This window comes from Sorex fumeus, unplaced genomic scaffold (assembly GCF_029834395.1).
Source record: "Sorex fumeus unplaced genomic scaffold, SorFum_2.1 ptg000063l, whole genome shotgun sequence".
Lineage (NCBI taxonomy): Eukaryota > Metazoa > Chordata > Mammalia > Eulipotyphla > Soricidae > Sorex > Sorex fumeus.
The window spans coordinates 17,126,509-17,153,844 of record NW_026606120.1 but is presented as its reverse complement, the minus strand read 5'-3'; the positions used below and the strand labels follow the sequence as shown (position 1 = coordinate 17,153,844).

Sequence of the window (27,336 nt, the reverse complement as noted above, 5' to 3'; positions counted from 1 at the left end):
TAAAGGTGCAAGTAATGTGAAGTGGAGTAAGGAAAGCCTCTTTAATAAATTGTGTTGGCATCACTGGACGGCTACATGCAAAAAAATAGGCTCAGAACTCTGCCTAACACCATGTACAAAAGTAAGATCAAAATGGATTAAAGACCTCAACATCAGACCAGAAACCATAAGGTACATTGAAGATAAAGTTGGCAAAACCCTCCATGACATTGAAGCTAATGGTATCTTCAAAGATGCCACGCCACTGGCCGAGCAAGTGAAAACAGAGATAGATAAATGGGACTATCTTAAACTAAGAAGCTTCTGCACCTCCAAAGAAACAGTGACCAAAATACAAAGACAGTCTACAGAATGGGAAAGGATATTCACCGAATACACATCTAACAAGGGGTTGATATCCAGGATATACAGAATACTGGTTAAACTCCACAAGAAGAAAACATCCAACCCCATCCAAAAATGGGGCAATGAAATGAACAGAAACTTTCTCAAAGAAGAAATCCGAATGGCAAAAAAGCACATGAGAAAATGCTCTACATCATTAATCATCAGGGAGATGCAGATCAAAACCACAATGAGATACCATCTCACACCTCAGAGACTGGCCCACATTCAAAAGAACAAAAGCAACCGATGCTGGCGTGGATGTGGCGAGAAAGGGACACTCCTTCACTGTTGGTGGGAATGTCCACTGGTTCAGCCCTTCTGGAAAACAGTATGGACGATTCTCAAAAAATTAGAAATTGAGCTCCCATTTGACCCAGCAATACCACTCCTGGGAATATATCCCAGAGAGGCAAAAATGTATAGTCGAAGTGACATCTGCACTTGTTTGTTCATTGCAGCACTCTTTACAATAGCCAGAAACTGGAAGAAACCTGAGTGCCCAAGAACAGATGACTGGTTAAAGAAACTCTGGTACATCTACACAATGGAGTACTATGTAGCTCTTAGAAAAGATGAAGTCATGAAATTTACATACAAGTGGTACAATATGGAAAGTATCATGCTATGCGAAATGAGTCAGAAAGAGAGGGATAGACATAGAAAGATTGCATTCATCTGGGGGATATAAAGTAACAAAGTATGAGATTAATACCCAAGAATAGCTGAGATCAGCACCAGGAGGATTACTCCATAACTTAGAGGCCAGCCGGGTATCCTAGAGGAAAGGGCTGTTCAGATAGAGAAGGGAGCACCAAATAAAGGATGTTTGGAGGATTCTCCCAGGAGGGGAGATGCATGTCGAAAGTAGACTATGGACTGAACATGTTTGCCACTCAATGCCTCTTTTGCAGACCACAACACCCAAAAGGAGAGAGAGAACACAGGGGATTGCCCTGCCACAGAGACAGGGGGGATGGGGGGATGGGGCTGGGAGGGATATTATCCATGGTGGTGGAAAATGGGCACTGGTGGAGGGATGGGTATCTGATCATTGTATAATTGAAACCAAAGCACAAAAAATTGTAAATCTACAACTTTAAAAAAAATAAAATAAAATAAAGGGGAAAAAAAAAAAAAAAGAAAAAGTAAGAAAGTCTCAAATAATCAATTTGAGCTCACATGTGAAGAAAATGGAGACATAAAGAAAAAATTAGCAGACAGAAATGATAGGAACTTTATTATAAATAAACAAAAATTAAAATGACATAAGAGCCCAAATTATTTGAATCTCATTCCTACAGTGTCTGGTAGGTGTGATGGCACAAAGAAATTCTAACTCAGGCATTCTTCTTTTTCTAGGAACTCATAAATGACAAAGTAAGGGCCTTTGACTGTAGATTTCTGAGATATTCTCTCTTTACTTTTTTGTTATTTTCTCTCTTCCCTTTTGGTTTTTGGAACACACCCAGTGGTGCTCAGGGCCTACTCTAGGTTCTGTGCTCAGAAATCATTCCTGGCAGTGCTCAGAGGACCATAAATGTTTCCTGGATCAAAGCACGATTTAGTCACATGCAAGCCTTTACCTCTGTACCTATGTCTGGCTCTTCTTTGCTTTTTTCTTTTTTTTCTTTTTTTCTTTTTGGGTCACACCCAGCGATGCACAGGGTTTACTCTTGGCTCATGCACTCAGGAATTACTCCTGGCGCGACTCAGAGAATCATATGGAATGCTGGGAATCGAACCCGGGTCAGCCACGTGTAAGGCAAACGCCCTACCTGCTGTGCTATTGCTCCAGCCCCACTTTTTTGCGTTTTAACATAGATTTCGGCAGAGAAGATGAAAGACAGGGTCTTTCTGACATCAGCTGCCTCTGATCTCTCCTGTAGATTCATCTGACAGAAGAGACATTTCACAGCAGAGGAAAATGTGAATTTCATTTTCTTGTCTCTTGTTCACTAGTGTTATAATGGGTCTCAGGGAGCTGAGAGCTCAGATGGACACAGGGAGGACATGAAGTAAAGAACAGAAGCATCACTGACCACACACGACAAGGAATAGGCTTTGCGACAGAAAATCAACAACAAATTGGAAAACTCTCCAAATCAGCATATATATTATTGTAGATTTCACAAGGGGAGGAAAAAAATACTACAGTAAGCCAAGAAAACCAGGAGGAAGAATCAAATTTCCAGACTTAGCAATTTATAAGAAATTTCTGCCAATCCCAGACACATAAACAGAAAAACAAAATCGGTTTTGACAAAGGTGCAAAAGTAAAATTCTTAGCGATGATAGAAAACACCAGATTAATAAGCTTAAAAATGAATAAACTGAACATCAATATTTAAATCTCATATTTTGAGTAAGATGGTTTTCATGGTAAGTGATCACCATGCCACAGTTTTTCATCTTTATAACTTCGTCTTATTGAGATTGATATTCTCCAAACGGGACTATACATGCTATGAAAATGAAATGTTATAGAAATGACTACTGACTAAATGACTGAGCAAAATCCACTTGACATCCTCTGATAGAAACAATGTTTATTATACTGGATGTTAGTATTTGTTACAACGGATTATACTATTTTCCCTGATGATTCACTCACTAAGGATCTTTCAGATTATTTCCAATGAAAGTCATTACTGAAAAATTCTAAATGATACTGAAAATTATGGAATTGTCCCTTCTAATGGGTGAATTTTATGACACGAATTCTATCTCAGTTGAACTCTGTAACAAGCTGAGAAGCGTATCCCTTATCTAGCCGTGTGGCTTTCCCTTCCTGGGTTGAAGCATCCCCGCACAATCCTGCCTCCCTGGGTCCCTCCTCTCGGCTCGCTCCTGGGGTCTCCCGTTCTGCTCCAACGTTCTCATATCAGGATGGATCCATCCCGCAACTCCAGCTGCGCCTGAGGCCCCTACTCAACTCGGAGCTCGACCTCTCCAGCCCAGATCTCTTCCAAAAGCCACCTGGAGTTCCGAGGTCCCTCCCTTGAGTGAGCAGAAGCACTCAGCTGCTCCGTGGACCCTGCTCCAACTCTCCAGGGCCTGACCTGGTCAGAGTGGGACCAAGGTGGGGTGTGAGAGCTCGGATCCGAGGGGATTAGGGCGGGGTCAGGGCGGGGCCAGGGCGGGGACAGCGCATGGGCAGGTCCAAGGTCAAGGAGGGCTCAGGAGAGAGCTGTGTCCAAGGAGGAGGATGGGATTAGAGAGGTCATGTATGTCTTAGGGTCAGGGGGCAGTGTCAGGGTGGGGTCAGAGGACAGAGGGGCGGGGCCACTCTGGCCCTGGGCACGGAACCGGGAAGCCCCTGGCAGGAAGTCCCGCCCCCAAAGCCCCCGGGCCCAGGAGGTGCCTGGGGCGCCCTGGGCACAGGTGAGCGGATGGCCTTGGGCAGGGGACAGCCTGGAGTGGACTGGCCCAGCCTGTTTGTTCCTCGCGGTGTTCCCCAGTCTTCGTGCGGGCAGCCAGCCACTGCGTCCACGCGGTTGGGACACCCGGCCCGCCCTGTCCAGGCCCCACGGCCCACCACCGCCCCTCCCGAGACAGCGGGGAGGTGGAGGCGGGATACGAGGACAGCCCCGCACACAAAGCTGGTGTCTGGGCCGGGGTGGGAGTGGGGTGGGGGGCGCTGTGCGCATGGGGTCGCCGGGATGCGGCTGGAACCAGCTGTGGCCACCACATCCCTTCCGCGTCCTCCCACGGGGCTTGCTCACGCGGCTCTGCTGTCCAGGTTCCTGCTGCCCAGGCAGCGGGCAGGGACATCAGACCCCAAGCTGCCCTGTGGCTCTGGGGCTGGTTGAGCCCTGCTCCTGGCTTTCCCACCGAGAAGAGGTCAAGGGTCTACCGGAGAGGAAACGGGGACCTCCCTGTTTCCCGCACGGCGTCGGGCTGGTCTCCACAGTGTGCGGGAAGACCAGGGGCGTAGGGATGATCACTGGTGGCCAGGAGGCCGTGGAGGGCCAGTGGCCATGGCTGGCCAGCCTGCAGTACCGGGGCAGTCATCCCTGTGGAGCTGTGCTCATTGATTCCCACTGGGTGTTCTCTACCACCCACTGCTTTCCAAAGTGAGTTGTTTCTTGGGTCCTTGCAGCTGGGCTGGCAGGGGAGAGGGTTAAAAGATTAGAGCCCCCGCATCCTCAAGGCTGTGTGCTGGGATAATCTGTGTCATTCTAGTCCAAGTCTTTCTGCCTGTGACCTGTCCTCTCCTGTATTGTCCTCACTCCTCACCTGACTTTGCTCATCTTCCATCCTCATCCCTGTGCCTTCCCCCGACACAGGTATGCCCCCGAGATGGCAGTGTTCATCCTGCCTCCCAGGTGCAATGAGAGCTGACTCTTTGTCACCTCACACCAGGGCTTCCCTCAATGTCCCTGCAATCCTGGTTGGCGGAGAGAGGCTGGAACCTGGGATGCAGGGGCAGATGCTGGTGTTCTGCATGTCTCTGGCCTGGGGTCTCTGCTCAGCACATGTCTATTGGCCAGCTGCATGGACACTAGATATGGAGTCCGTGACCTTGAAGAAGAACAGAGCTGCTCTCTGTCCTGGGTCTGGTTGGCTGTTCCTATAGGTTTGGGAAGGGCAGTAACCAGGAGCTGGATCTTCGGTACATAGAGAACCACAAGCATCTGCTCTGTGCTGTGTCCCACTTGAGACTCACTATGGATTAGGTTGGCTTGACCCACCTCACTGTGTCTCCATTTAGTCAGAGCCAAAGTTCCCCCTGTGGATGAGCAGGGCTGACACCATTGGAGTGTGGAAGTCAGATGGGTAGGCTCCTGTGGGTATAGGTCAGCTGGTGGAAGCAAGGGTTTGGTCACCGGCTGTGTGTGGGGAGGAATTTCCAGGTGGTGGAGTGGAAGGTGGGATGTTTCCTCCCTCATGGTCAGAACACAGGACATCCTGCACACATGGTCTCCCATTGACCAATGATTTTGTGCAGTTTTAGAACAGGTGAGTACGAAGAAGGAAGTGAGGGGCGGGAGCGATAGCACAGTGGGTAGGGCGTTTGCCTTACACGTGGCCCACCCGGGTTCGATCCCCAACATCCCATATGGTCCCCTGAGCACCGCCTGGAGTAATTCCTGAGTGCAGAGCCAGGGGTAATCCCTGTGCATTGCCGGGTGTGACCCAAAAATCAAATAAAAATTAAAATAAAAAATAAAAAAGAAGGAAGTGAGAGAAAGTGGTGCTAGAGCAGTTTGGTCATAAGGCGGGTCAAGAGACAAGACGGAGTCAGGGCTCTCTGCATGTGCCCAAGGAAGGTCAGGATTGTCTAGCCTCATGGGGGCCTCCAGCCCTCTGTGATCCCTTCCTCCAGTAGTGGGTGTGTGCTGAGTTGTGAGTAAAACCGCCGCTGGTCTCCAGAGAGAAGGGATGACAGAAAGGGAGAGTCGTGTGGGGTGGTGCAGACAAGGCAGTGCTGGGGGTCAGATGATGGTGTAGAGGCGCAAGCTGCCATATGCAGAAGATAATGACTGTCACCTTCCCTCTTGTAGGAAGTCTCATGCCCCTGCGGATTACTGGGTGTTTGGGGGAAGTACGCAGCTCTACCAGGACACCCAATACGCCAGGAGGGTGACTGTGAGCTGCATTGTCATCCATCCAGACTTTAAGAAGCTCCACCATTTTGCAACGGTGTTACAACTGCACCAACCTGTGAACTTCAGCTCCTATATCATTCCTGTCTGCCTTCCAACCCCTGGCATGGAGCTGCCCCTTGGCACATCTTGTTGGATAACTGGCTGGGGAAAGCTCACCGAGAACAGTGAGTGGCTATGGTGTGGGTGTGGGTGGGAGATGGGGAATGGGATTCTAGCTCATCAAAATCTCTAATTAGCATGGAGGCCAGTGGACCTTGTCCCTCTGTGCGTCATTTCCAGAGAGCTGGACTCTTCTAGTTCCTCTTGTGAAAAATGTGTTCTTCTGAAAGCTTCAAAGTTACTCAAATTCTGGGGTCCTTTGGTTTTTGGAGTCAGGAATCTGGATCTCAAAGTTTCTCTGGTTTGGGTGTCCAAATTTAACTGATAAATTAATTGATTTAGGGTTTCTCAAAAATGCTGTTTAGGTGGCCTGAGAACTCCTCTCAGTGATGTATGGCCTACCCGCTCAGTTCGAGGATGCAGTGTTGTTAGATCCTGCAGGCCACCCCACTGATGCTGGGGAAACCTCTGGGCCACGTCTGGTTGTGCTCAAGGGCCAGTAAGGCTTTATCTAGATGCTCAGGGAACATGTCATGCCAGAGATATAACTGGCAATGATTTTGTGAGAAGCATGTATTTCACACTTCTGTTATCTTCTAGCCCCTTGGTTCTAATATTTCAATTTGATGTAGATCAGACATGACTTTGTGAAATGAATTTGTCTGAGTGTTTCTCTTTCTACTGTGAAATGCCTTGATTTTTCCATGGCCATAGAAGGAACACGTAAAGTAAAGTAAAGGCCCTCCCGTTGTTCGTCGATTTGCTCGAGCGGGCCCAGTAACGTCTCCATTGGAGACTTTGTTGTTACTGTGTTTGGCATATCGAATACGTCACGGGGAGCTTGCCAGGCTCTGCCGTGCGGGTGAGATAATCTCGGTAGCCTGCCGGGCTCTCCGAGAGGGGTGGAGGAATCGAACTCGGGTCGGCCATGTTGGCTGCATGCAAGGCAAACGCTCTACCACTGTGCTATCGCTCCAGAAGGAACACGTAAAAGTAAGAAAAAAGCTCTTGAAGAACCTTGGGGAAGAACGATCATGGCCTGAAATTATCTCAGCTCCATCACCTAAGTTTTGTTCTTCTCCTAACCTGTGTCTCCTATCTGCCTCTTGGATTTGTTAGGTGAATGGAGATATAGGGTGAATACAGGGCAAAACTTTGTGGAGGTTTTTAGTTAAATGAGAAATATAAACATTGAGCATAAACATGAACTTGTTCAGAGAAGTATGTTTATACTTTAGTGAAATGTTGATGGCATACTGATTAGGGAAAAGGAAATATTTATTTGCCTTTTAAATTTTTTTTATTTTTATAAAGTTGTTCACAATAATTTATTACATTAAATATTCCAACACCAGTCCCACCTCCATACACTTTCTCACCACCATTATTTTGAATTTTCCTTCTTTCTTTCTTTCTTTCTTTCTTTCTTTCTTTCTTTCTTTCTTTCATCTGTCTGTCTTTTTTTCTTTCTTTCTTACTTTCCTTTTCTTTTTGGGTCACACCCAGCAATGCTCAGGGGGTTGCTCCTGGCTCTGCATTCAGGAATTATTCCTGGCGATGCTCGGTGGACCATATGGGATGCTGGGAATCGAATGTGGGTCAGCCGCGTGAAAGAAAAATGCCTTCCAGCCCCTAACGGCCTTTATTTATTTATTTATTTATTTTATTAGTGAATCACCTTGAAGTACAGTTATAGACTTACAAATTTTTGTGCTTGGGTTTCAGTTATACAATGATCAAGAACCCATCCCTCCACCAGTGCCCATTTTCCACCACCACGGGTCCCAGTATCCCTCCCATCCCCGACCCCTCCATCCCACCCTGCCTCTGTAGCAGGGCATTCCCTTTTGTTCTCTCTCTCCTTTTGGGTGCTGTGGTTTGCCAGAGAGGCATTGAGTGGCAATTGTGTTTGGTCTATAGTCTACTTTCAGCATGATTCTCACATCCTGGGAGGATCCTCTTAACACCCTTTATTTGGTGCTCCCTTCTCTATCTGAGCTTTCTTTTCCCCTAGCACGTGTGACTGGCCTCCAAGTCATGGAGCAAAATTCCTGGTACTAATCTCGGCCACTCTTGGGTGTTAGTCTCCTATTTTGTTACTTTATGTTCCCCAGATGAATGCAATCTTTCTGTGTCTATCCCTCTCTTTCTGACTCATTTTGCTTAAAATGATACTTTTCATGTATTACCACTTGTATGTAAATTTCATGATTCATCTTTTCCAACAGCTACATAGTACTCCATTGTGTAAATGTACCAAAGGTTCTTCAACCAGTCATCTGTTCTCGGGCACTCAGGTTTTTTTCAGATTCTGGCTATTGTAAAGAGTGCTACAATGAACAAACAAGTGCAGATGTCACTTCGACTATACGTTTTTGCCTCTCTGGGACATATTCCCAGGAATGGTACAGCTGGGTCAAATGGGAGCTCAATTTCTAATTTTTTGAGAATCATCCATACTGTTTTCCAAAAGGGTTGAACCAGTCGGCATTCCAACCAGCAGTAAAGGAGGGTCCCTTTCTCGCCACATCCGCACCAGCACCGGTTGCTTTTGTTCTTTTGGATGTGGGCCTGTCTCTGTGGTGTGAAATGATATCTCATTGTTGTTTTGATCTGCATCTCCCTGATGATTAACGGTGTAGAGCATTTTCTCATGTGCCTTTTAGCCATTCAGATTTTTTCTTTGAGAAAGTTTTTGTTCCTTTCATTGCCCCATTTTTGATGGGGTTGGATGTTTTCTTCTTGTGGAGTTCAACCAGTATTTTGTATATCCTTGATATCAACCCCTTGTCAGATGTGTGTTCGGCGAATATTCTTTCCCATTCTGTAGACTGTCTTTGTATTTTGGTCACTGTTTCTTTTGAGGTGAAGAAGCTTCTTAGTTTAAGATCGTCCCATTTGTCTATCTCTGTTTTCACTTGCTTGGCCAGTGGCGTGACATCTTTGAAGATACCATTAGCTTCTGATCTGCTGCCACCATCCCTCGCTCTACCTTTTCCGAGTCTCCTCCTCCTCCTCGCCCTTTGTTTCTTCGATCCCCACACCCAGTTGTGTCTCCATTCTGCCCCCATCACTCTGTGGTCTGTTTCCTTGGCAGCTGTGATCTTGCCCAGGCTGCAAGAGTCCCCAACTCTTCTCGCCAATATAAGGGAGGGCTGTTGGCCCTGTTTCCTGGTCATAGGATTGGCCACTGGCCTTCTCTGCTCTTCTCCTGCTCCCTCCCTGCTAACAACTGGATCACAAGAACCCAGGACCTGATTTTATCTTCCCCTGGTGAGAATGGTGAGAACCCACAGATCTCATAGTGCCGTTCTGTAAATATTCTCCCAAATATCAGGTATTTGGGACTCTTCCCCCATCTGTGATGTCTGACATTCTCTTGTAGCCCCTCTGTTGAATTCACAGTCAGTGCTGTCTTTTCGTCATAGTACTTCAAGACCCGCCCGCTGCAGATCTACTTCTCCATGGTTGGATGACCAGTATAATCCCTAACTGCCTTCCTTGCTGCCCACAATGCTTCTGCTTTTCCTACCACACTGGGACCCTCCTCTTTGTACCCTCTGCTCCCTTGACTCCAGGATCACAAGGTCATTTTCAGTTTCTTGCTTGGAATCCCAGCTCAGCAAAGCCTTCTGCCGCCAGCCATGAGCAACGCCCCTCCCTTCTAGACAGCTCCCATCTCTTATGAGATTTGATTGCACATGTCAATCTGAGAGAGGTTTCTGGTCTTCTCTGTATGTGCCTGTGTGCCTTAAAGCTCCAGTACTAGGAATCACACAAAGGTACTCAGGGAGCATTTGTCTGCAGTGTGGTTAGAGGAGCCTCAGAGCTATAGTTCCTGCTCCCCAACTCCCCTGCCTAGATGAACCTTTCCCTTTGATGCAGTAAGAGGGGTTCTGGCCACACTGGTTTCCCTGAGATTATTTCAGGATGCTTTGTGGTGACGAGGCCCCCACCCCTCAGGCCCCAGCATTATAGAGTTTCTCCACCACACCTAGGTAGGAGCATTTTCCAAAGAGTCTGAACGTTTTTTAAGAAACCCATAGGCTGAAGTGACTGAGAGGAAGGATTCTAGGTGGTGCATACTGCTGTAATCAGCTTTCTGAAAAGCCTAGGGTCTATAGTGGCTTCAGACACCCAGTGCCTCTCACAGGCTCAGTCTCTCGGCCCTTATTCATTAACCATCACTTCTGATGCTGAGTTAGTACAAGGTCCTCGGCCAGTGGCCAAGTTTAACTGCATGATTGATAGATTTCCAACTGTGACTGTCCCAAGGATCAATTTGGAGCTTCCTAGTGCAGGATTGTAGTTCCGACCCCTGACTCTAGAACTATATCAGGACACTGGCATCAGGATCATCCCAAGGGAACACTGAAAACACCCGAACAGCCGTGCCCAATAACCTGCCCTTATAATTAGAATTCTGAGCCCCACCTCAATTGTCCACACTGATGGCCCTCTCTTTTTTTAGGGTGATTCTGGAGGCCTTCGGGTCTTTGACTTCTCCAAGAGTTGGGTTCTTCTGGGGTTGGCCAGTTGGGGCCTGGACTGTCAGCGTCCCATATCCCTCAGTGTCTTCACCAGTGTTGCCCATTTCATCAAGTGGATCGTCCAGATCCAGAGACTTGTGCCTCTTCCTGTTTCCTTGTCTGCTCCTCCTGAGGTCCCATTTCTATATGAATCCTAGCCAGTTTCCAGCTCATCGATATTAACCCTCAGACCTCTACAGCACTGGCTCCTGTTGCTTTTAGTGCTTAAGGCCCTGTGGCAGGACCTGCAGTGACCGAAGAACATTCTGTCCCTGCTCTCTGCCCCAGTCCTCAGCATTCTTACTGGAGCCTCACACGTGCCACCATCTCTGTGGTTCCGTCCATCTGTTATGATCGCAAACCCAAGACTGGAAAAGCAAAGCAAAACCAAATAAAGGCTCACCTTGCTCTGAAATTGGTGCGTGTCCCTTCCTGTGGACTGGTCATCTGAACCCCTGGTCAAGGAAAGAAGTCTGGCAGGAAGGCTGACTGGCAGGAGGGCAGGCCACTGAGGCCACTGGCACCTGCTAAAAGAGTTGTCTGTGTCCACGTTGGTAGACTCTCCTCTGTGTCGAAGGTGAGCATATCTTCCCAGATGATGATCAATCTCTACCATCCCTCAGAAACAATAGGACAGGCCCATAACGCAAATGATGAAAACATCTCTGGAACCTGGAGGTCTGAGATGCAGAGGCAGCAGGGCTGATCGCACCCGAAGCCTCTCCACTTCATGTGTGGGTGCCTCTGTGTGAGTCCATGTCTCTTCTCATCAGGACACCAGTTCTGTTGGGTTTGGGTATTTATCAGTGATCTCTTTCCTGTTAATCACCCCTTTGAAAGAACTGACCTCCATGGGTCTGGGAGCTCTTAGAGCTGTTTGGGGGCATGTTCAGCATGCATCATTGGGTGCAGCCCTGGAGGCACCCTGGCACTGAATTGCCATTGAATTGGCCAAGAAATGCCAGTGATGAAGTTTACATAGGTGTGCATATATCTATCCCTCAGATGTGGCATATAAAGAGTTGTAATAAGGAAATAATAAATGCCAGAGACAATAAAAACTAAGGAAGAGTTTAGAGAGTGGAGTTTCCTGGGTGGCAGGGGAAGATGGTCTGGGGGAGAGGGGACTGGAGCCATGGCTGGGGAGGGCAGTGGGCACTCTGGTGCTGGTGAGGTGAAGGGACACTGTGTCCATGGACCCCTACCACTGTAGCAGTGGGCAGTGCTGAAAGGAGGTAAAGGGATACTCATGATACCCTGTCAGTAACAGTATTGCAAACCACACTGCCTAAAAGGGAAGTGAGAGGGTGTGGGGGGGAGACAGACAGACAGACAGATAGACAGGCGCTCTTGTGCTGGTGTGTAGGACACTGTGTCCATGGTCCCCTATCACTGTAGCAGTGGGTAGTGGGCAGTGGGTGCTCTGGTGCTGGTGTGTAGGACACTGTGTTCATGGACCTCCATGACTGTAGCAGAGGGCGGTGGGCACTCTGGTGCTGGTGTGGTGGAGAGACACTCTGTCCATGAAACCCTATCGCAGTAGCATTAGAAATCATGGTACCGAATGTTTTAAAAATATAAAGAATCCCTCATGGTGCCCCCAGACCTCCTGAGCGTTCCTTGGGAAGACCCCCCCACCAACCCCAAGAGAGACCCTGAAACCAGACCAATGGCTGCACATGCGTACTGAGGGGCGCAAAGGCCATGTGCTGCCAGACACACGCCCAGCCCAGCACCACTTTCAGGGGGGTGTCCTGTCCTCCTGCAGGCCCAGCAGCCAACATAGCCTTCCAGGGGAGCACAGCCGAGGTGCCCCGGCCTCTGCCCAGGCGCAGCACCCGCAGAGGGGCAGTCCTGTATGGGCCAGCAGACGGGCACCTTCTGAGGCAATAAGGCCCCAGGAAGCCCCAGACGTCTGCCAGGGTTTAGCAGCAGTGCAGGGTAAGCTCACAAGTTTGGTCCCCGGGACAGCGTATGTTCACTGGAGCAGTCAAGAGTGACTCCTCAGCGGGGCTGGAGCAATAGCACAGCGGGTAGGGCGTTTGCCAACCCGGGTTCGATTCCCAGAATTTCATATGGTCACCTGAGCACCGCCAGGGGTGATTCCTGAGTGCAGAGCCAGGAGTAACCCCTGTGCGTGGCCGTGTGAGACCCAAAAAGCTTCCTCTCCTTCAAACAGAAAACAAATAAACAAACAGAAACAAAGAGTGACTCCTCAGTACAGAGCCATGAGGAGGCTGAGCACTTCTGGGTGTGACCCAACTGCCCCCAAATTGTTTTAATAATTCTGTTTGGGGGGTACATGTTATTCACTTTCATCCCCACTAACGTGTCCAAACACCTCTGCCACTGCCTTTTTGTCATTTCTAGTTCGTCCCTTCCCTCTCTGCAATGTAATTTTACGTGAATTCAAATTCACTAAATATTTTAAGAAACACATTTTATGCTTAACTTTTCATTAGTAATAGCACCGTAGCACTGTCCTCCCGTTGTTCATCGATTTGTTTGAGCAGGCACCAGTAATGTCTCACAACAAATGTGAGACTTGTTGTTACTGTGTTTGGCATATCGAATATGCCACGGGGAGCTTGCCAGGCTCTGCCATGTGGGCGAAATACTCTCGGTAGCTTGCCGGGCTCTACTACGGGCGGAGGAATCGAACTTGGGTCAGCTGTATGCAAGGCAAACACCCTACGCGCTGTGCTATTGCTCCAGCCCTCATTAATAGTAGCACTGTCCTCCCGTTGTTCATCGATTCCCTCAAGCGGGCACCAGTAATGTCTCACAACAAATTGTGAGACTTGTTGTTACTGTTTTCGGCATATTGAATACGTCATGGGGAGCTTACTAGGCTTTGCCCAGTGGGCGAGATTCTCTTGGTAGCTTGCTGGGTTCTCCGAGAGGGGCGGAGGAATCGAACCCAGGTCAGCCATGTTGGCCGCCTACAAGGTAAACACCTTACCCACTGTGCTATTGCTCCAGCCCGTTAATAGTGATAAGTGCAGAGAATTAAAATGTTTAACACTGAAGAGTTGTTTTCCTACTGTTTCTCAATAATTAGAGTTGTAACTAGTTTTTAAAAACTAGTAGTCTAATTCCCTGAGAATCTCTAAGGTCCTGAGTTTCAAATATCTTGTCACTGAAAATGAAGAATGGTTCTCAAACACCTTCTCTACAGGTACCAGGACCATATTTAAATGGTAAAACACTTAACAATGAAATCAGTATATTAAATCGGCCCCCTTTATTATTATTATATGATTATTTGGTTTTGGGGGTACACCTGGTATACTCACATCTTACTCCTGGATCTCTGAACAGACTCATTTATCACAGTGTGGGGGCTATATGGGGTGCTGGGAATTGAGTGCATGGATTGGCTATGGGCAAGGCAGGCGACATATCTGCTATACTATCCCTCCCTCTTATTTTTTAAAGATTGATGGCAAATGTTCAAATATGTCTGGTTACAAAAACATTTAAATTCAATGATGTCAAATCAAAGCATGGTACATTTTATGTGAGTGAAGAATATGATATGCAAATACCCAATGAGCTTTAATTTTTTATTTGATCCAGGCTAATGCAGCAAGATGAGAGCCTTGTCTATGCCCTCAGGATGGTGTGGGCCTGCAGGTGACTGAGCACATCTTCCTCCAGATGGGAAGGACTCCTCCACTCTCCAGGGAGCACAGTACTCTCAGGGTTCCCCCCTCCCCTGTGATTCCCCTCACCCTTTGTGCTCTCAGGCCTCCCAAGGAGCACAAGTGAGAGGACAGACACTGAGATGTTTCCAATGAACTGAACTTTATTCACTATTTACACAATGACACAAAGAGGCTGCTCCAGTCAAACCCCCATTCTAGGTACAACCCCTGCCATTCCAGAGCAGGCTTAGCTGAAGATCATGGGGAGCACAAGGCTTCTGGGTGCAGCCAGACCCTGGGAGGTGGTCAGGAGGAGCCCCCCGATATCCTACTGTCTCTTGTGCCCCTTCCCCCTCCTCTGGGCCATGGCAGGCTGGCACTTTCTCTTGGGGGGCAGGGAGGGGCCCTCCAGCTCCACAGTCAAGGCTGAGCCAGTAGACACCGTGGGGTGCCCCCTGGGACAGGGGGTCTTCTTAGCAGTGCGCCGCCTTGGGCCCCCACACAGAGGATTCTTCCTGGTAGGGGCCTTAGACTTGAAGGCCCTTGTGCGAGTGGATGGGAGCTCGGGAGTCCCCTGACCTCCAGGCAGGTGGGGGCCAGTGTCGGGGCCAGTGTCAGGGCCAGGGCTCCTGGGTAAGCCCCAGGGCAGCAGGCTGTAGTGAGAGGTTAGGAGGAAGGACAGGCTGGTCAGGTCCTCTTCCTCCTTACTAGAGCCCTCTGCTGGCCCAGGAGACCCCTGGCCAGGAAGGGCCTCGCCCAGCATGCGGGGAGCCCTGCTGTCCAGAGTGGGTGCAGTGAGGCTGGGACAGGGGGCCGGTCCTGCCTGCAGTGGTGGAGACTCCAGGCTCCCCAGAGAGAGGACAGAGGCTCCAGGTGCCATCCCAGTGGCCTCGGCCCGCCCAGGCCGTGAGGCGTGTCCAGAGTCAGTCTCAGATTCAGCGCTGGCCCCTGGCCTGTGGCCCCAGGTAGGTGTTGGGGTGCAGTAGCCTGCTGCACTCTCAGCTGGACTCGAGTCCTTTAGGGACACCTGGTGTTGGGGACGAGCCTTCATGACCTCCTTGTCCTGCGGGGTCTGCAGACGCTTTTCCACAAGCTGGGGAGAGAAGGAACATTGTGGGCATGTGGGGGTGCAGGGTGGGACAGAGAGTGACCCTGATTCCTCCCGAAACAGAAAAACCAGATCTCTGTCCCACTAAGGGTCCTCACCCCATATTCACGTCCTCCTCTCACCTGAGGACTCAGAGGGAGGCGCCTGGTCATGACATGGGCAGGGAGGCCACCAAGTGACCAAGACCCAGGGCGCTAGGGCGCCCCTCCTGACTCACGACCCACCTGCTGCTCTGAGTGCCCTGGGCCCTGTCCACTGTGTCCCCTGCAGGGTCTCTTTCCCAGGAATCATGTGAAATATGCCTCCTGTTTGTCCTGATTTGCTGCCCACTAACTTACAGGAATCCCTCGCATTACTCCCCTGGGCCCCACATGGACCTCAGAGACCCATCTGTCTCACCTGTGCGGGGGTGAGTCCTTCCTCCTCCTCCAGCTCCTCAGCCAGGGCCAGGAAATCCAGCTGGGACTCTGGGGAGACCAGGTACTCCAGGAAGCTGGGATGAAGGATCGCCTCAGCCTGGGAGAGGGAAGCAGGGGTGAGGGTCCTCGTAGGGAACAGGAGGGAATGAGGAAGCAAACACACCTGTCCCCAGCACAGTGCAGGGGCTTGAACAGCTGCACAAAGTCAAACACAGACCCACACCGGGAGAACTCACACACATACACACACACATACACACACACACACAGATGCAAACACACCCTCACCCACAAAGGCACACCGACTATTCACCTACTTTCACAGAGAAGCACATGTAAACACACATGGATTCATGCAAACACCTGACACAAAGACACACACTCTTCCACCTCTAGGTACATGTACATGTATCTGCACGTGTCTGCACAGAGCCCACACAGTACACACAGAGGTAGACACAGAGATGTTCACACATTGACCAAACCCAAAAAGGCACAGAAAGAGCCAATGCTTGTACACAGAGAGACACACGTGCACACATGCGCACAAACACAAGCAGAAATATCTAAACACAGGTGTGCATTTACACACAGAGCTCAAAGCAGAGACCGCACATCACTGCCAAGCCCTAGACAGAAGCAGCCCTGCCCCCTCCCGACCCCACAGCAGCATGGACGCGGGGTCCCCTCACATCCCTCTCTTCTTCCTTCCTCCTCAGCCTGTGTCCCCAAGAAGGCCAGACCCCAGGCCCACCTTGGTGACAAAGGCCTCCTGGGAGCACAGCTCGTACACATAGCTCAGGAGCCCCGGGTCAGGGCAGGTCCCAGCCTCCTCCTGCTGCTCCTCCCTGTCCACTGCCCGTCGGCTGAGGTGCGCCCTGCAGACTGAGTCGGGGGCCTTTAGCAGCTCGTCCATGATGTCCATGTACTCCTGCACGGCCTCAGGAGGGATCTCCTCGGGGGCCTTGGACTTGGGGGGCTGCTGAGGTTTGTGTGTCTTGGGGCGGGCTGCCCGGGCCTGGGGTCTGGCCTTCTTGGGGACACAGGCTGAGGAGGAAGGAAGAAGAGAGGGATGTGAGGGGACCCCGCGTCCATGCCCTCAGACACACAGCACTGAGCACAGAGTTGGGGACGGGTCCCTGTAGGCTGGATCAGGGCCCTAGAATCCAGTGACTGTGTGAGGGATGAGGTGACCCTCAACGGGAGGATTGACCAACTGTGTCCCCAGGGTCTCCGACCCCACTTCAAAGGTGAATCTGACGCCTCAGGCAGCGTGGGGTGTGCTAGGAGAGGGAGAAACCAGTGGACAGGAAGCCGCTGACCACAGGTCTGGGGGTCATCGGGAGAGTGAAGGCTCCCTGTCAGGTCAAGACCCACGAGGGCCTTCCCAGGTCCTGTGGCCCTTAGCTGGGAGCAGGGTCCGTACCTGTCTGCTGGTCTGGCGGTGGGCCTGGAGCCCCCTGAGGCCCAGGCCTGGGTGGGGCGGGGAGTGGCAGGCCCTGCACCCCGTTCGTCCACTGCAGTTTCTGCACCTCCATCTCCTCCTCGGCCTCGAACTCCATGAACCTGGTGTGGGGAACACAGGCCCTGATGAGTCGGGTTGAACGGGACTGAGCAGGATGTGTAAGGGACAGGGGATGCTCATGGCCCAGTCCCCAGGAGGGTAGCGAATGGGGTGGACACGGACCCCAGCACCCCCAGCGATCCCCCACATTGGCCCTGGAGGGTCACAGGAGGTCAGGGACTGTGACCCTCAGACTGTGGTCAGGAGCCCCAGAGTGGGCTTGGGAAAAGTGTCCCAGCTCCGGGAGGAACAAGTTTCCGCAGTGGAAGGGTCTCCCGGGGCTGCCAAGCCCTCCCTTCCCCTCGGCCATCTGGGACCAGCCCCTGAAGCTCGGGCCTGCAGCCACCCTGACCCCCACTCTCTGCTCAGGCCTGACTCACTTGGCCGCCATGTCGTAGTAGATCATGCGGTCATAGTTGCTCTTGCCCTGCCATTCCTGCAGGGCCCGGTGCAGGCCTTCCTCCAGGCTCATGGTGGGCTTCAGGCGGGCCAGGGTGCGCAGCACCGGGCTGCAAGAACAGGCTCGGTCAGGCTCTGCGTCTGCCGGGAGCCCCCGCCGCCCCACACCCATGCCTTGACCCCCGATATCGGCCTGATCTCCCCTCCCAGAGTGGACTCTGCCTCCTATACCCCAGTCCAGTGGCCCTGCTGGCATCCACTCTTAGCTCTGGGGATACGTCATGAGACGCCAAGGCCGAGCAGTCATGGCCTGTCTGAATTCTGTCACATCTGTGCTGTGTCTGGTCTTGGGAACGGAATGTCTGCCCTTCAGACCACAGGTCGGGACCAACCCTGATGAGGGGACTGAGGTGAGGCTTAGGGCATGGCTGGTCACTACGGGCCTTTGAGCCAGAACCCCAGGATGGCATTCCTGAGTACAGCCAGTGAGTGGGGCTGTGCTGAGGTGCTGGGCAGTGTGGCCACCGGTCCTACAGGCCATGATGCACTGAGGGTGATTCCTGTATGTGCTATCCCTGGGCACAGGGTCCTCATCCTTCCTCCAGCTCTCCCATGGACCCTACCCTGGGTGTCACCCCAGTCCCCTCCTGGGAAACTCCCATTAGCTCTAGGACCCCCGAGGGACTCACATGAAGAAGCAGGAAAGGGCCTCAGTGTCCGGAGTCTGAGGAAGGTACCTCCGGGCCAGGGCCTTGAAGCGCTGCCAGCGCCGGAAGTTCTCGTAGACGCTGTTGGGGTTTCTGGAGCTTTTAGGCGGTGACTGGCTCCGGGTGGCCGCCGGACCACTGTCCCCACAAACCCACTGGGTCAGTGTCCCACTGCTGGATGGGAGGGTGATGGGGGCCACCTGGGCCACTGGCAGTGGAGCCTGTGGACGATGGTCTTCTGTCCCAGCCTGGGTGACAGTAGTAGCTGGGGTGGGCATAATTGTCTCCGGCCCAGAGGACACCAAGTAGAGTGGTGCAGGATGCCCGGCCACCGCAGTAGGAGCTTCTGTGGTCCCCCAGTTGAGTGGAGCCTGTGTCAGGATGACAGGCTGGTTCTGGGATGACTCCACAAGCCCCACTTCAGGGCTGACCTGGATGATGACCTTGCAATGTCCAGGGTTGTGGGGGCCAGGACCGGCAGCTCCTGCCACCACGGGCATCATGGGAAAAGGTGACAGCACCAGAGGGTTGCCGGGAACGCTGGTCGAGGTCACCAGAGGGGGCATCTGGATCGGCTCCCAGGGTGGTGGCTGGGGGGGCCCTGGATTGAGAAAGGGCAAGACCCGACCCTGAAGACACCGAGGAGAGGAGGGAGGGGGAATGAGAGGGGGATGGTACAGGGAGCAGCGGTGCCTCATTGGCTTAACCATCTCTAGATCAGGCCCTTTGATGGGAATGAGGCAGCATGCCCTGTCTCAGCCCTGAGTTGCTGACACAGGCCATCCTTCCCCTCCAACTGCGTTATGCTTTGTGGAGATCCTAAGGCCAGGGTCCTTGTGTCCTGGGATGGCCTCTGTGCTGACCACACTGACCTCTCACACCCTGCCCTCCAGCCACTTTGGAGCTTCCCAACATGTACCTGGACACACTGGTCTGTCGGCAAGAGACCCTGCAGGGTCAGTCACAGAGACTGGACCAGCCGCACCACAGGTGCTCAGCACCTACAGGGTCCCATGACAACAGAGTCTAAAGGACAGACTGTCTACTCAGGCTGTAGGCTCATCAGGGCCTCCTGCTTCACTAAGAAGGCAAACACCTCTGAAAATGTGTTCTTCCCAAGAAGTGCCCAGGACCCAGACAGGAGCACAATACCCACTGCCTAGCCTGTGCACAGTAAACCCACAGTCAACCCTCCACACTGGCAGGTGTTGCCACCCTGTCTCTCGAACACTTAGTCACAGTTTCTACCTCCAACATTCTCTTCCCACGAGAGTGGCCTGGAAAGTGGTCCTGGGCTCCATGAGTTACGCCAGTTCCATCAGGGACGATGGCAAGGATGGAAAAGGTCAGAGATTTCACCAGTCAGACTCTGGGAGGTTTCCAGAGTTCTGGAGCTGGTGGTCATGGTAGATTGAAAATTGGTGACATCTTCTAAATAATCTAAGACTTTATCCCAGTGACAGGATCCTAAACATCAGGCATAAACCAGGTGCCAGGAGAGAGAAAATTGTCTGCAACCATACTTGCACACGAGGAATTCAGGCAGAGACTGGTCCTAGAGACGCCCTAGAGCCTGTGTGCATCACGCTCAAGACAGAGGCCCTGAGGCTCCAACTGCTCTGAGGATGCTATCATTTTGCCTCAGCACATTCCACCTCCCCTCAAGGAACAGACCTTCACAGGCTTTACTCAGGAAAACCCAACAAATCACACCCACAGACATAGAGACACCCCCTCACACACCCCCACACATTCTCTCCCTCCCTTCCTCCCTCTCTCTCTCTTTCTCTCTCTCTCTCTGTCTCTCTCACACACACACATTCATCTCTACCCCCCTCTAGGGTATGAGGGGGGATGTGATTACCAATCATTCTTCACCTCAGAGCTCAAATGCAGACTGGTCCCCATGAAATGCCAGACCATGGAAGAACAAACTTCACCAAAAGAACAATCCAGAACAACTCAAGAGTCTGAGTCATAACTACGCTGAAGTCACCTGTCTCCCAGTCTGCTGACCCAGGACAGCTACTGGGCTCAGCCAGGAGAGAGTTCCCATCCGCAGGGGGGTCAGGCTCTGACTGTGGCAGTTAGCCACTTGTAGCCCAGCTCTGGAGTGGACGCATCATGGCAGAAGTGCACACAGACAACCTCACTCAACAAGGTTCAGGCTGGACCATCTCTGCTGAGCTGCCCACATCAGGTTGAGCTCAGCCCAAGTCCAAATCCTTCTAAACTTATTCTAGAGCACAGGAGGGGACAAGGACTCAGCATGCCTCGGTGTTCCCTGTGCCACCACCAAACAGACCCTCCATACACACGACAAATGGCCTTGTTCCCCCATCCACAAGCAGGGACACTCACACACAAAGCAACAATATGCCTGCTACCTCCCTCTGTCCATACCCATGACCTTCCCCCTGTCATTTGACACACCTCCACGGATGCCCTCCCAGTCCCCTCAGGTCCTCCTGGGCTCCCATTGCTGTGCAGGTGAGCTATCTATGGAGCCCAGGCCTTTCTCCTCTTTTACCCCTTCAAAACTTGGTGTCCCCAGTCAGGATAACTCTGAACCCAAAGGCTTTCAAGGTGGCAGAGACTTTCTCACATACACAGACACCCTCACAGGCTTACCTCCTTCTGACGCCATCCCCGTAGACGAGGCCAGAGGCCACTACAGCTTATCAGCCTTCACAATGGCAAAAGGCAGGACCTGTATCAGACAGTGAACTGCTCACGCAGATGCTCAGGATCCGAGTGGGTGAGGGAGAGGTTTGGATTCAAACCTCAGAATGTTGGGCCAAGACATTCTGCAGTGGGGGAGGGGAGGGCCAGGAGGGCCTGGCAGGGGAAACATTCCATGAAGGGCTCTGACTGGAGGGCCAGAACCAGATCTTTCCTTCAAACTGGTCAGCGGCAGCGCTGCTCACATGGCCTCTTCTAGCAACTTAGACAAAGTTTCCCCATTCTCAGCACACAGGTTGGCTTGGTCTTTGCTGGATCTCAATACTTTATCCACCAGTCTAGTTGTGTGCCCCTCAAATCTCTCTCCTTCCTCTCTCCCTGTTGACCTACTTCAACAGAGGCTACTCTTTCTTTGAAAAATTCAGTCATTAGTGATTTGTGAACCATGGAGGTCACAATTTGAGAGGAGTTTCCCCCAGCAAATGCAGTGGGTTTTGCTTTATTGTTCGTTTGTTTCCTGATCATTCATTAGGGTCCAGTCCCTAGGACTGAAAGTAATGTAGATTTGTCTAGCAGGTTTGACAACATTTTCAAAGTTTCTTTCTATTGGAAGCTCTTATCCTTCCTGGAATAGCCATGAAGCCTCAAGTTGAGACAATGACCAGACTCAAACTTACTTCTTTGCATTTGCTATTCATTTTATGGATGATCTGCCTCCTAAATATAATGTTGAATTGAGGAATATCTTTCATTGTTCAAAGCTAAGTTTTGCCAAAGGCTCAATGATGTGTGTTTAATGCAGTGCTGGGTGTTCCCTTCAACTTTCTCTGATTAGTACAATGCTCTCTCCCACACAGAACTGGTATTCTGTTGTTAACATATTTCTAGACATGCACTATTTGCTGAAACCCAAAAAGGATCCCATTTTTATGAACTCATAATTGTTTTCCTCTCTGGTTAAAAGTACATGTATGTTCTACCCGCTGGCATGTGCAGTGATTTCTTTATATTGTTTAAACGGCTTCTCTCTCCTTTAGGAGACTCCATCCCCACAGCACAAACTTCTGCCATTCCTAACTGAATCCTTACACTGCCTGGCAATTCAGTGGCCGATGGAATAGGGAGGTCTGAATTAGGAAGTGGAGAAGAATGGATGTGCAACTGACTTCAATATTCAGATCCTCAACAAAGTTACCTTCTACATAATTTTTTCCATGGTTGGGAAACCCTGAGTTCAGATTTCCTCTACACTCTTTTCTCCAGTGTTTATAAGAAAGAGAGTTTTCAGTCTAATTTTGGAACAATTTATAAGATCTTCCCAAACTCTCAGTCTGAAAGGTTTTGGGATTATGCATTTAAATCCAACATTCATTGCACTGTTTGGTCGCTATGGAGGGAATGTCCTGCTACGTCCATAGCCGTCAGATCATTCCATTCTCTGCAGCACCGAGGCTGCCTTTGCAGACACCGATCTCTGGACGGTTCCCAGCAGCTGCTCTGTGCACTCTACATTGGTTCAGTAGGGATATCCAAGTCATAAGAATTCTATCAACATCAGGAACATCCTTCCCCAAACGATGTTGGACACAGGAAACACAGGAAAGTCCAGACATTTCTTGGGACTTCCACTTCGGTCACGAAGAACCTAGACTTGATTTTCAGCCAAGGATTCCTCATGAGATGGATTTTGAGATTGAACTTTGTCCTCGGGCATCAATCAAGGCTTTATGTTTGCTTCCTTGCTGTGTCCTGAAAAGCCACCAATAATTATGGAGACGCTTGCGCGTGACTGGCGGACGTTACCACCCACCGTGGCCAGTAGGTGCGCGCGCGTCGGGGCTGTCCTGGGTCAGTTCTAAGCAGTTAGAGGTAACGGACACGCACGCGCACCTGCATCTCTCGCGGGGTCTGCAGCCGCCAACGTCCTACAGGCTATGGGTGTAATGATTCCCCAAAAGGGAATCATTACACCTTTTGTAATGATGCCCCAAAAGGGAATCATTACACCTTTGGGATATTCGCACCCATGCCTGTGTCGGGATCAACAGAGTGGTGCGTGGCCCTTTCCAGCTCTCTGCAGGGGCGCGTCTCCCCCAGGCTGTGGGCACTGCCGCACACCTACGCCAGGTCGTTTCCGGATCTGGATGCTGAGCGCCAGGGAGGTAAAGGACTCCTGGGACGAATCTAACTGCTGCTTGGGGCCAGAGCAATAGTGCAGCGGGGTAGGGTGATTGCCTTGCACGTGGCCAACCTGGGTTCCATCACAGTCATTCCTGATGGTACCCTGAGTACCGCCAGAGTAATTCCTGAGTGCGAAGGAATTACTGAGCATAGCCAGTGTGGCTGAAAACCAAACCAAAACAAACCTCTGCTGCCTTGTGAGCCAGTTTGGAGTGATGCAAAAGCCAGCCAAAAGTTGTTCCTAATTTGAAATCCTTATTCCTAGAGCAAGAAGTGTCTCAGGTCACAGCAGTACATGGGGAAAATGTACTAGTGCTAACACATCTCCTCAGAGCTTCACTTTTCTTTTCCTAAAAGAATTAGAAACCAAGATCTGTGTTTCAGCACTTTTCAGTAAATGAAACAGTTTTGTTGACGAAGAGTAATGAAATCATCATTACCTGAATGCCCAATTATGGTGCAGTTGGTACCTAAGTTGGCAGGAGATGTAAGAGTTAAGCAAACATAAAAATATTAAATCTGGGGACCGGAGTGATTGGACAGCAGGTAGGGTGTTGCCTCGAGTGCTTCTGTCTCAGGTTCAATCCCTGGCATCCCACACAGTCCCTCAAGCACTGCCAGGAGTGATTCCTGAATGCAGAGCCAGGAGTATCCCCTGAGCATCACTGGGTGTGATCCAAAAAGGTCAGATTTAGTTGAGCAAATTAAATTGACAATGGAACTACACTTTTGGTGTATTTTTTTAGTTTGTAAAGTGTTTGCTCTTTTTCCAGGATACTGTTTGACACAGATACTTGTTTTTCAGAGACCAATGGTGCTTCAGTCCTTGCTTCACACAAGCACATGAGTGAGATGCTGCAATCCCAGACCTCTGACAGTTCAAGCACCTTAGTTTCAAAGAGAGCACTAGAAAGGCTAGTGGGTAGAGACAAGGATTTTGTGTTGTTTATTTGGGGAAGCAATCTGCTGGATTAGAGGTGAGCACATCGAACCCATCAAACAAGAAGAACCCATAGTGTTGGGCAGTTCTGGTACCGGGACAATGCTACTTCTGGTTCCTTTACCCCACCAGGACTTTGTCAGGGGAGGATATGTCTGCTATCAAAAGGGCGAGCAAAGAGCAATTGGAAAGAGTCTTGAGAAACCTCAGCGAGGAGGAAGATGCTGTATGGGCACAGAGAAGACTGCAGTTTGATCCTCTCCTGGGAGTAGCCAGTCACGGAAGCTTTTACTGCTTCCCCTTCAGGACACAGAAAAGGGTGAGGGTGAAGCGTCAGCATCCGTCATTTTCCTTCTGAGCCTCTTTAGGAGTTTACGGTGCCTGTGTACTGGGGGAAGTAAAGTTCAGTGTGGGTGTGTTTGCAAATGACGTACAGGCGTAGTATTCATGCGATATGGTTTTCATCCTGTGTTCCATGTAGTTCCATGTAGTTCCATGTAGTTTCCATGTAAATACAGTATTCATGCGATATGGTTTTCATCCTGTGTTCCATGTAGCATCACCCCTAAGGACATACATGTTGCCATCAGTAACTATAGACCAATCTTTATTTTTATGGAGTTATTGGTTTTTTAGTCTTATATATTTTGGATATCAATTTCTTCATCAAAAGCATAGGTTACAAATGTTTTTTTCCCTCTCAATAAGATATCTTTTAATTTTAGCCTTTTTCTCTTTTTTTTGCCATACAAAAGCTTTTTAGTTTGGTGTGGTCCCATTTGTTTATTTCTGCTCTTGATTTCTTTGTCCAGTGGAATCACTAATAACACTTCTGAAGTCCCTATCCAAAATAGTTTTATATGTTTTCTTCAGTGTGTTTTGTAGATGCTGGTCTAATCTTGAGATCTTCACTCCAAGATGATTTTTTTTGGTGGAAGCTGGTGGAACTGAGAGCTGGGCATTTGAGCAACAGGAGTAAAGCTTCAGGTCTCACCAAATATTTGGTAAAATTCATCATCGAAGCTACCTTTTATTGGGCTTCACTTTGCTGGGAGATTTTTCATGACTGACTGATAAAACTTAGAAGTAATGGATCTTTTAAAAACCTTTTTTCACCCATAATCTATTTTTCAATATCTGTTGGTGTAGAGTTGTTCTCAGTAGCCTGATTTTCCTTTGCATTTCCGTTACTGATTTAAATGTCTCCTGTTTTCACGTAAAGTTTGTCATTTCAGCAGATCTGAGTGTTGGGGTAAAATCCCAAATAATAATGGTGGGTCTGGTGTCAAAATGTTGAATGTGACCAAAGTAGAGAGAGAGTTAATGTGGAAATCATCTGCCCCACAGGTAAGGGGAGGGTGTGGTATGGGGGTATACTGGGGTATTTGGTGGTGGAGAATGGGCACTGGTGAGGGTATGGGTGTTTCATTTTGTGACCGAGTCTTAAACCCAAAAGCTTTGTGACTGCTCTCACAGTGATTCAATGGATAACAATGTAAATAATAAAAAAAAGAAAAAGTAAGGTGGAGTTCATGCCCAATTCAGTCAGCTGATCAGTGGCTGGGTAAATAGTAGTACTCCTACATGAAAAAGAAGGGGAAAAAAAGTTTGTCATTTAAGGTCATTTCTCTTTTCCCCATGGAACGATAGCACAGTGGTAGGGTGTTTGGCTTGCGTGCAGCCAGCCCGGCTGATTTGGGTTTGATTCCTCCACCCCTCTCAGAGAGCCCAGCAACCTCCTGAGAGTATCTTGCCTGCACAGCAAAGCCTGGCAAGCTCCCTGTGATGTATTCAATATGCCAAACACAGTACGAACAAGTCTCAAAATGGAGATGTTACTGGGCCCGCTCAAGCAAATCGACAAACAACGGGAGGGCAGTGGAAAGACAGTGTCTCTTTTACCCCTAGTTAATTTTGTTTATCTTTCCAGAACCAATGTTTGGGTTGGTCAGTCTTTTCCCTTTTATTTGAAAATTTTGTTGCTTGCTAATGTGGACCTTTATTTTTGTATTTTCTTTTTTTAAAATGTTATTTTAATTGATTTAACTCTGCCGTATTGGGGGCTCTTTCAGGGTCAGGGGAATGAGAACCATTGTATTTATGTTTTTGGCATATCAAATATGCCATGGATAGCTTGCCAGGCTCTGCCATGTGGGCAGGATACTCTGGGTAGCTTGCCGGGGTCTGTGAGAGGGATAGAGGCTTTTAGGGCGGCCTCTAATCACACTTGCAGGTGTTCCCATTGTTCAAACCATGTTTGAACCCCATCAAATATGGTGCAGTAATCTTGGAAGATGGGTATTAAGTGTCTTATGATGTGAGGTCCAGAAAGTGGCCTGGAGCATGACGGTAGCTGGGTAGTGGAGGTAGTGGGGGTTGAGACTGAAACGATCATCGAATCCCTAGCCAAACAGGGCGTTCGATCCTCCATGAGCTGTATTATGGATTTACTACCAGTATCTCACCATTCTACAAGGAAGTGATCATCGATATCAAGAGAGGGGTTCTGCAGGGTGATACCATTTCTTCGAAACTCTTCAGTGCCACCCTTGAGAACTTCATGCGAGGAACTGAAATGGGAAGGAATGGGAGTAAGGATAGACATTCGGCAACTACACCACCTCTGCTTCGCTGATGACATTGTTCTAATAACACCAAGCATTAGCTAAGCGGCACAAATGCTGGCTGACTTTGACCATGAGTGTGGAAAGTTTGGACAGCAGCTGAATCTCACAAAGACAATGTTTATGAGAAATGGACTCGTTCCTGACATTCCATTCACTCTCAAGGGAACTCACATCTCCGAATACAGCAGTTATGTGTACCTAGGTCAAGAAGTCAACATGACGAATGACCAGGCATCTGAGTTGCGCAGGAGGAAGAGAGTGGCTAGGAACACCTTCAAGAGCGTTGAAGAAATAGCTAAGAGAATGAAGAACCTCCAGCTCTGGCACATCTCTTCGATTCCACCATTCTTCCTGCATTAACATATGCCTCAGAGACTGGGGCCCTACAAAAACAGGATGAGAACATTATTCAGGTCTCCCAAAGAGGAATCAAAAGAG

The 27,336-nt window shown here is 49.8% G+C and overlaps 2 protein-coding genes across 2 annotated transcripts in view; both read right to left on the bottom strand.

The window, feature by feature from the left end:
* Nucleotides 1–11,083: 11,083 nt before the first annotated feature.
* Nucleotides 11,084–21,115, bottom strand: LOC130036174 (NUT family member 2G-like). Its single transcript, XM_056128159.1, has 8 exons — nucleotides 21,100–21,115; nucleotides 18,451–18,952; nucleotides 17,743–17,871; nucleotides 17,262–17,364; nucleotides 16,553–16,831; nucleotides 15,779–15,895; nucleotides 15,299–15,364; nucleotides 11,084–11,233 (listed from the first exon to the last, which is right to left on the bottom strand). The coding sequence occupies exons 1-8, from the start codon at nucleotides 21,113–21,115 to the stop codon at nucleotides 11,084–11,086; spliced, it is 1,362 nt and encodes a 453-aa protein (XP_055984134.1).
* Nucleotides 21,116–21,139: 24 nt separating this feature from the next.
* The window catches only part of LOC130036173 (NUT family member 2G-like), a 67,752-nt gene continuing 61,555 nt past the window's right edge, over nucleotides 21,140–27,336 (bottom strand). The window contains exon 8 of the mRNA XM_056128158.1: nucleotides 21,140–21,178. Within this exon, the coding sequence (XP_055984133.1) occupies nucleotides 21,140–21,178 (39 nt within the window). The remainder of the gene's footprint in view (nucleotides 21,179–27,336) is intronic.

Excerpts from the sequence above, each read along its gene's own strand:
- LOC130036174 (XM_056128159.1), bottom strand. Across the intron at positions 17,872-18,450 it reads GCCCTTTCCTGCTTCTTCAT|CCCGGTGCTGCGCACCCTGG; the intron begins GTGAGTCCCTCG and ends CTGTTCTTGCAG. Across the intron at positions 15,896-16,552 it reads AGGAGGCCTTTGTCACCAAG|GCTGAGGCGATCCTTCATCC; the intron begins GTGGGCCTGGGG and ends TCCCTCTCCCAG.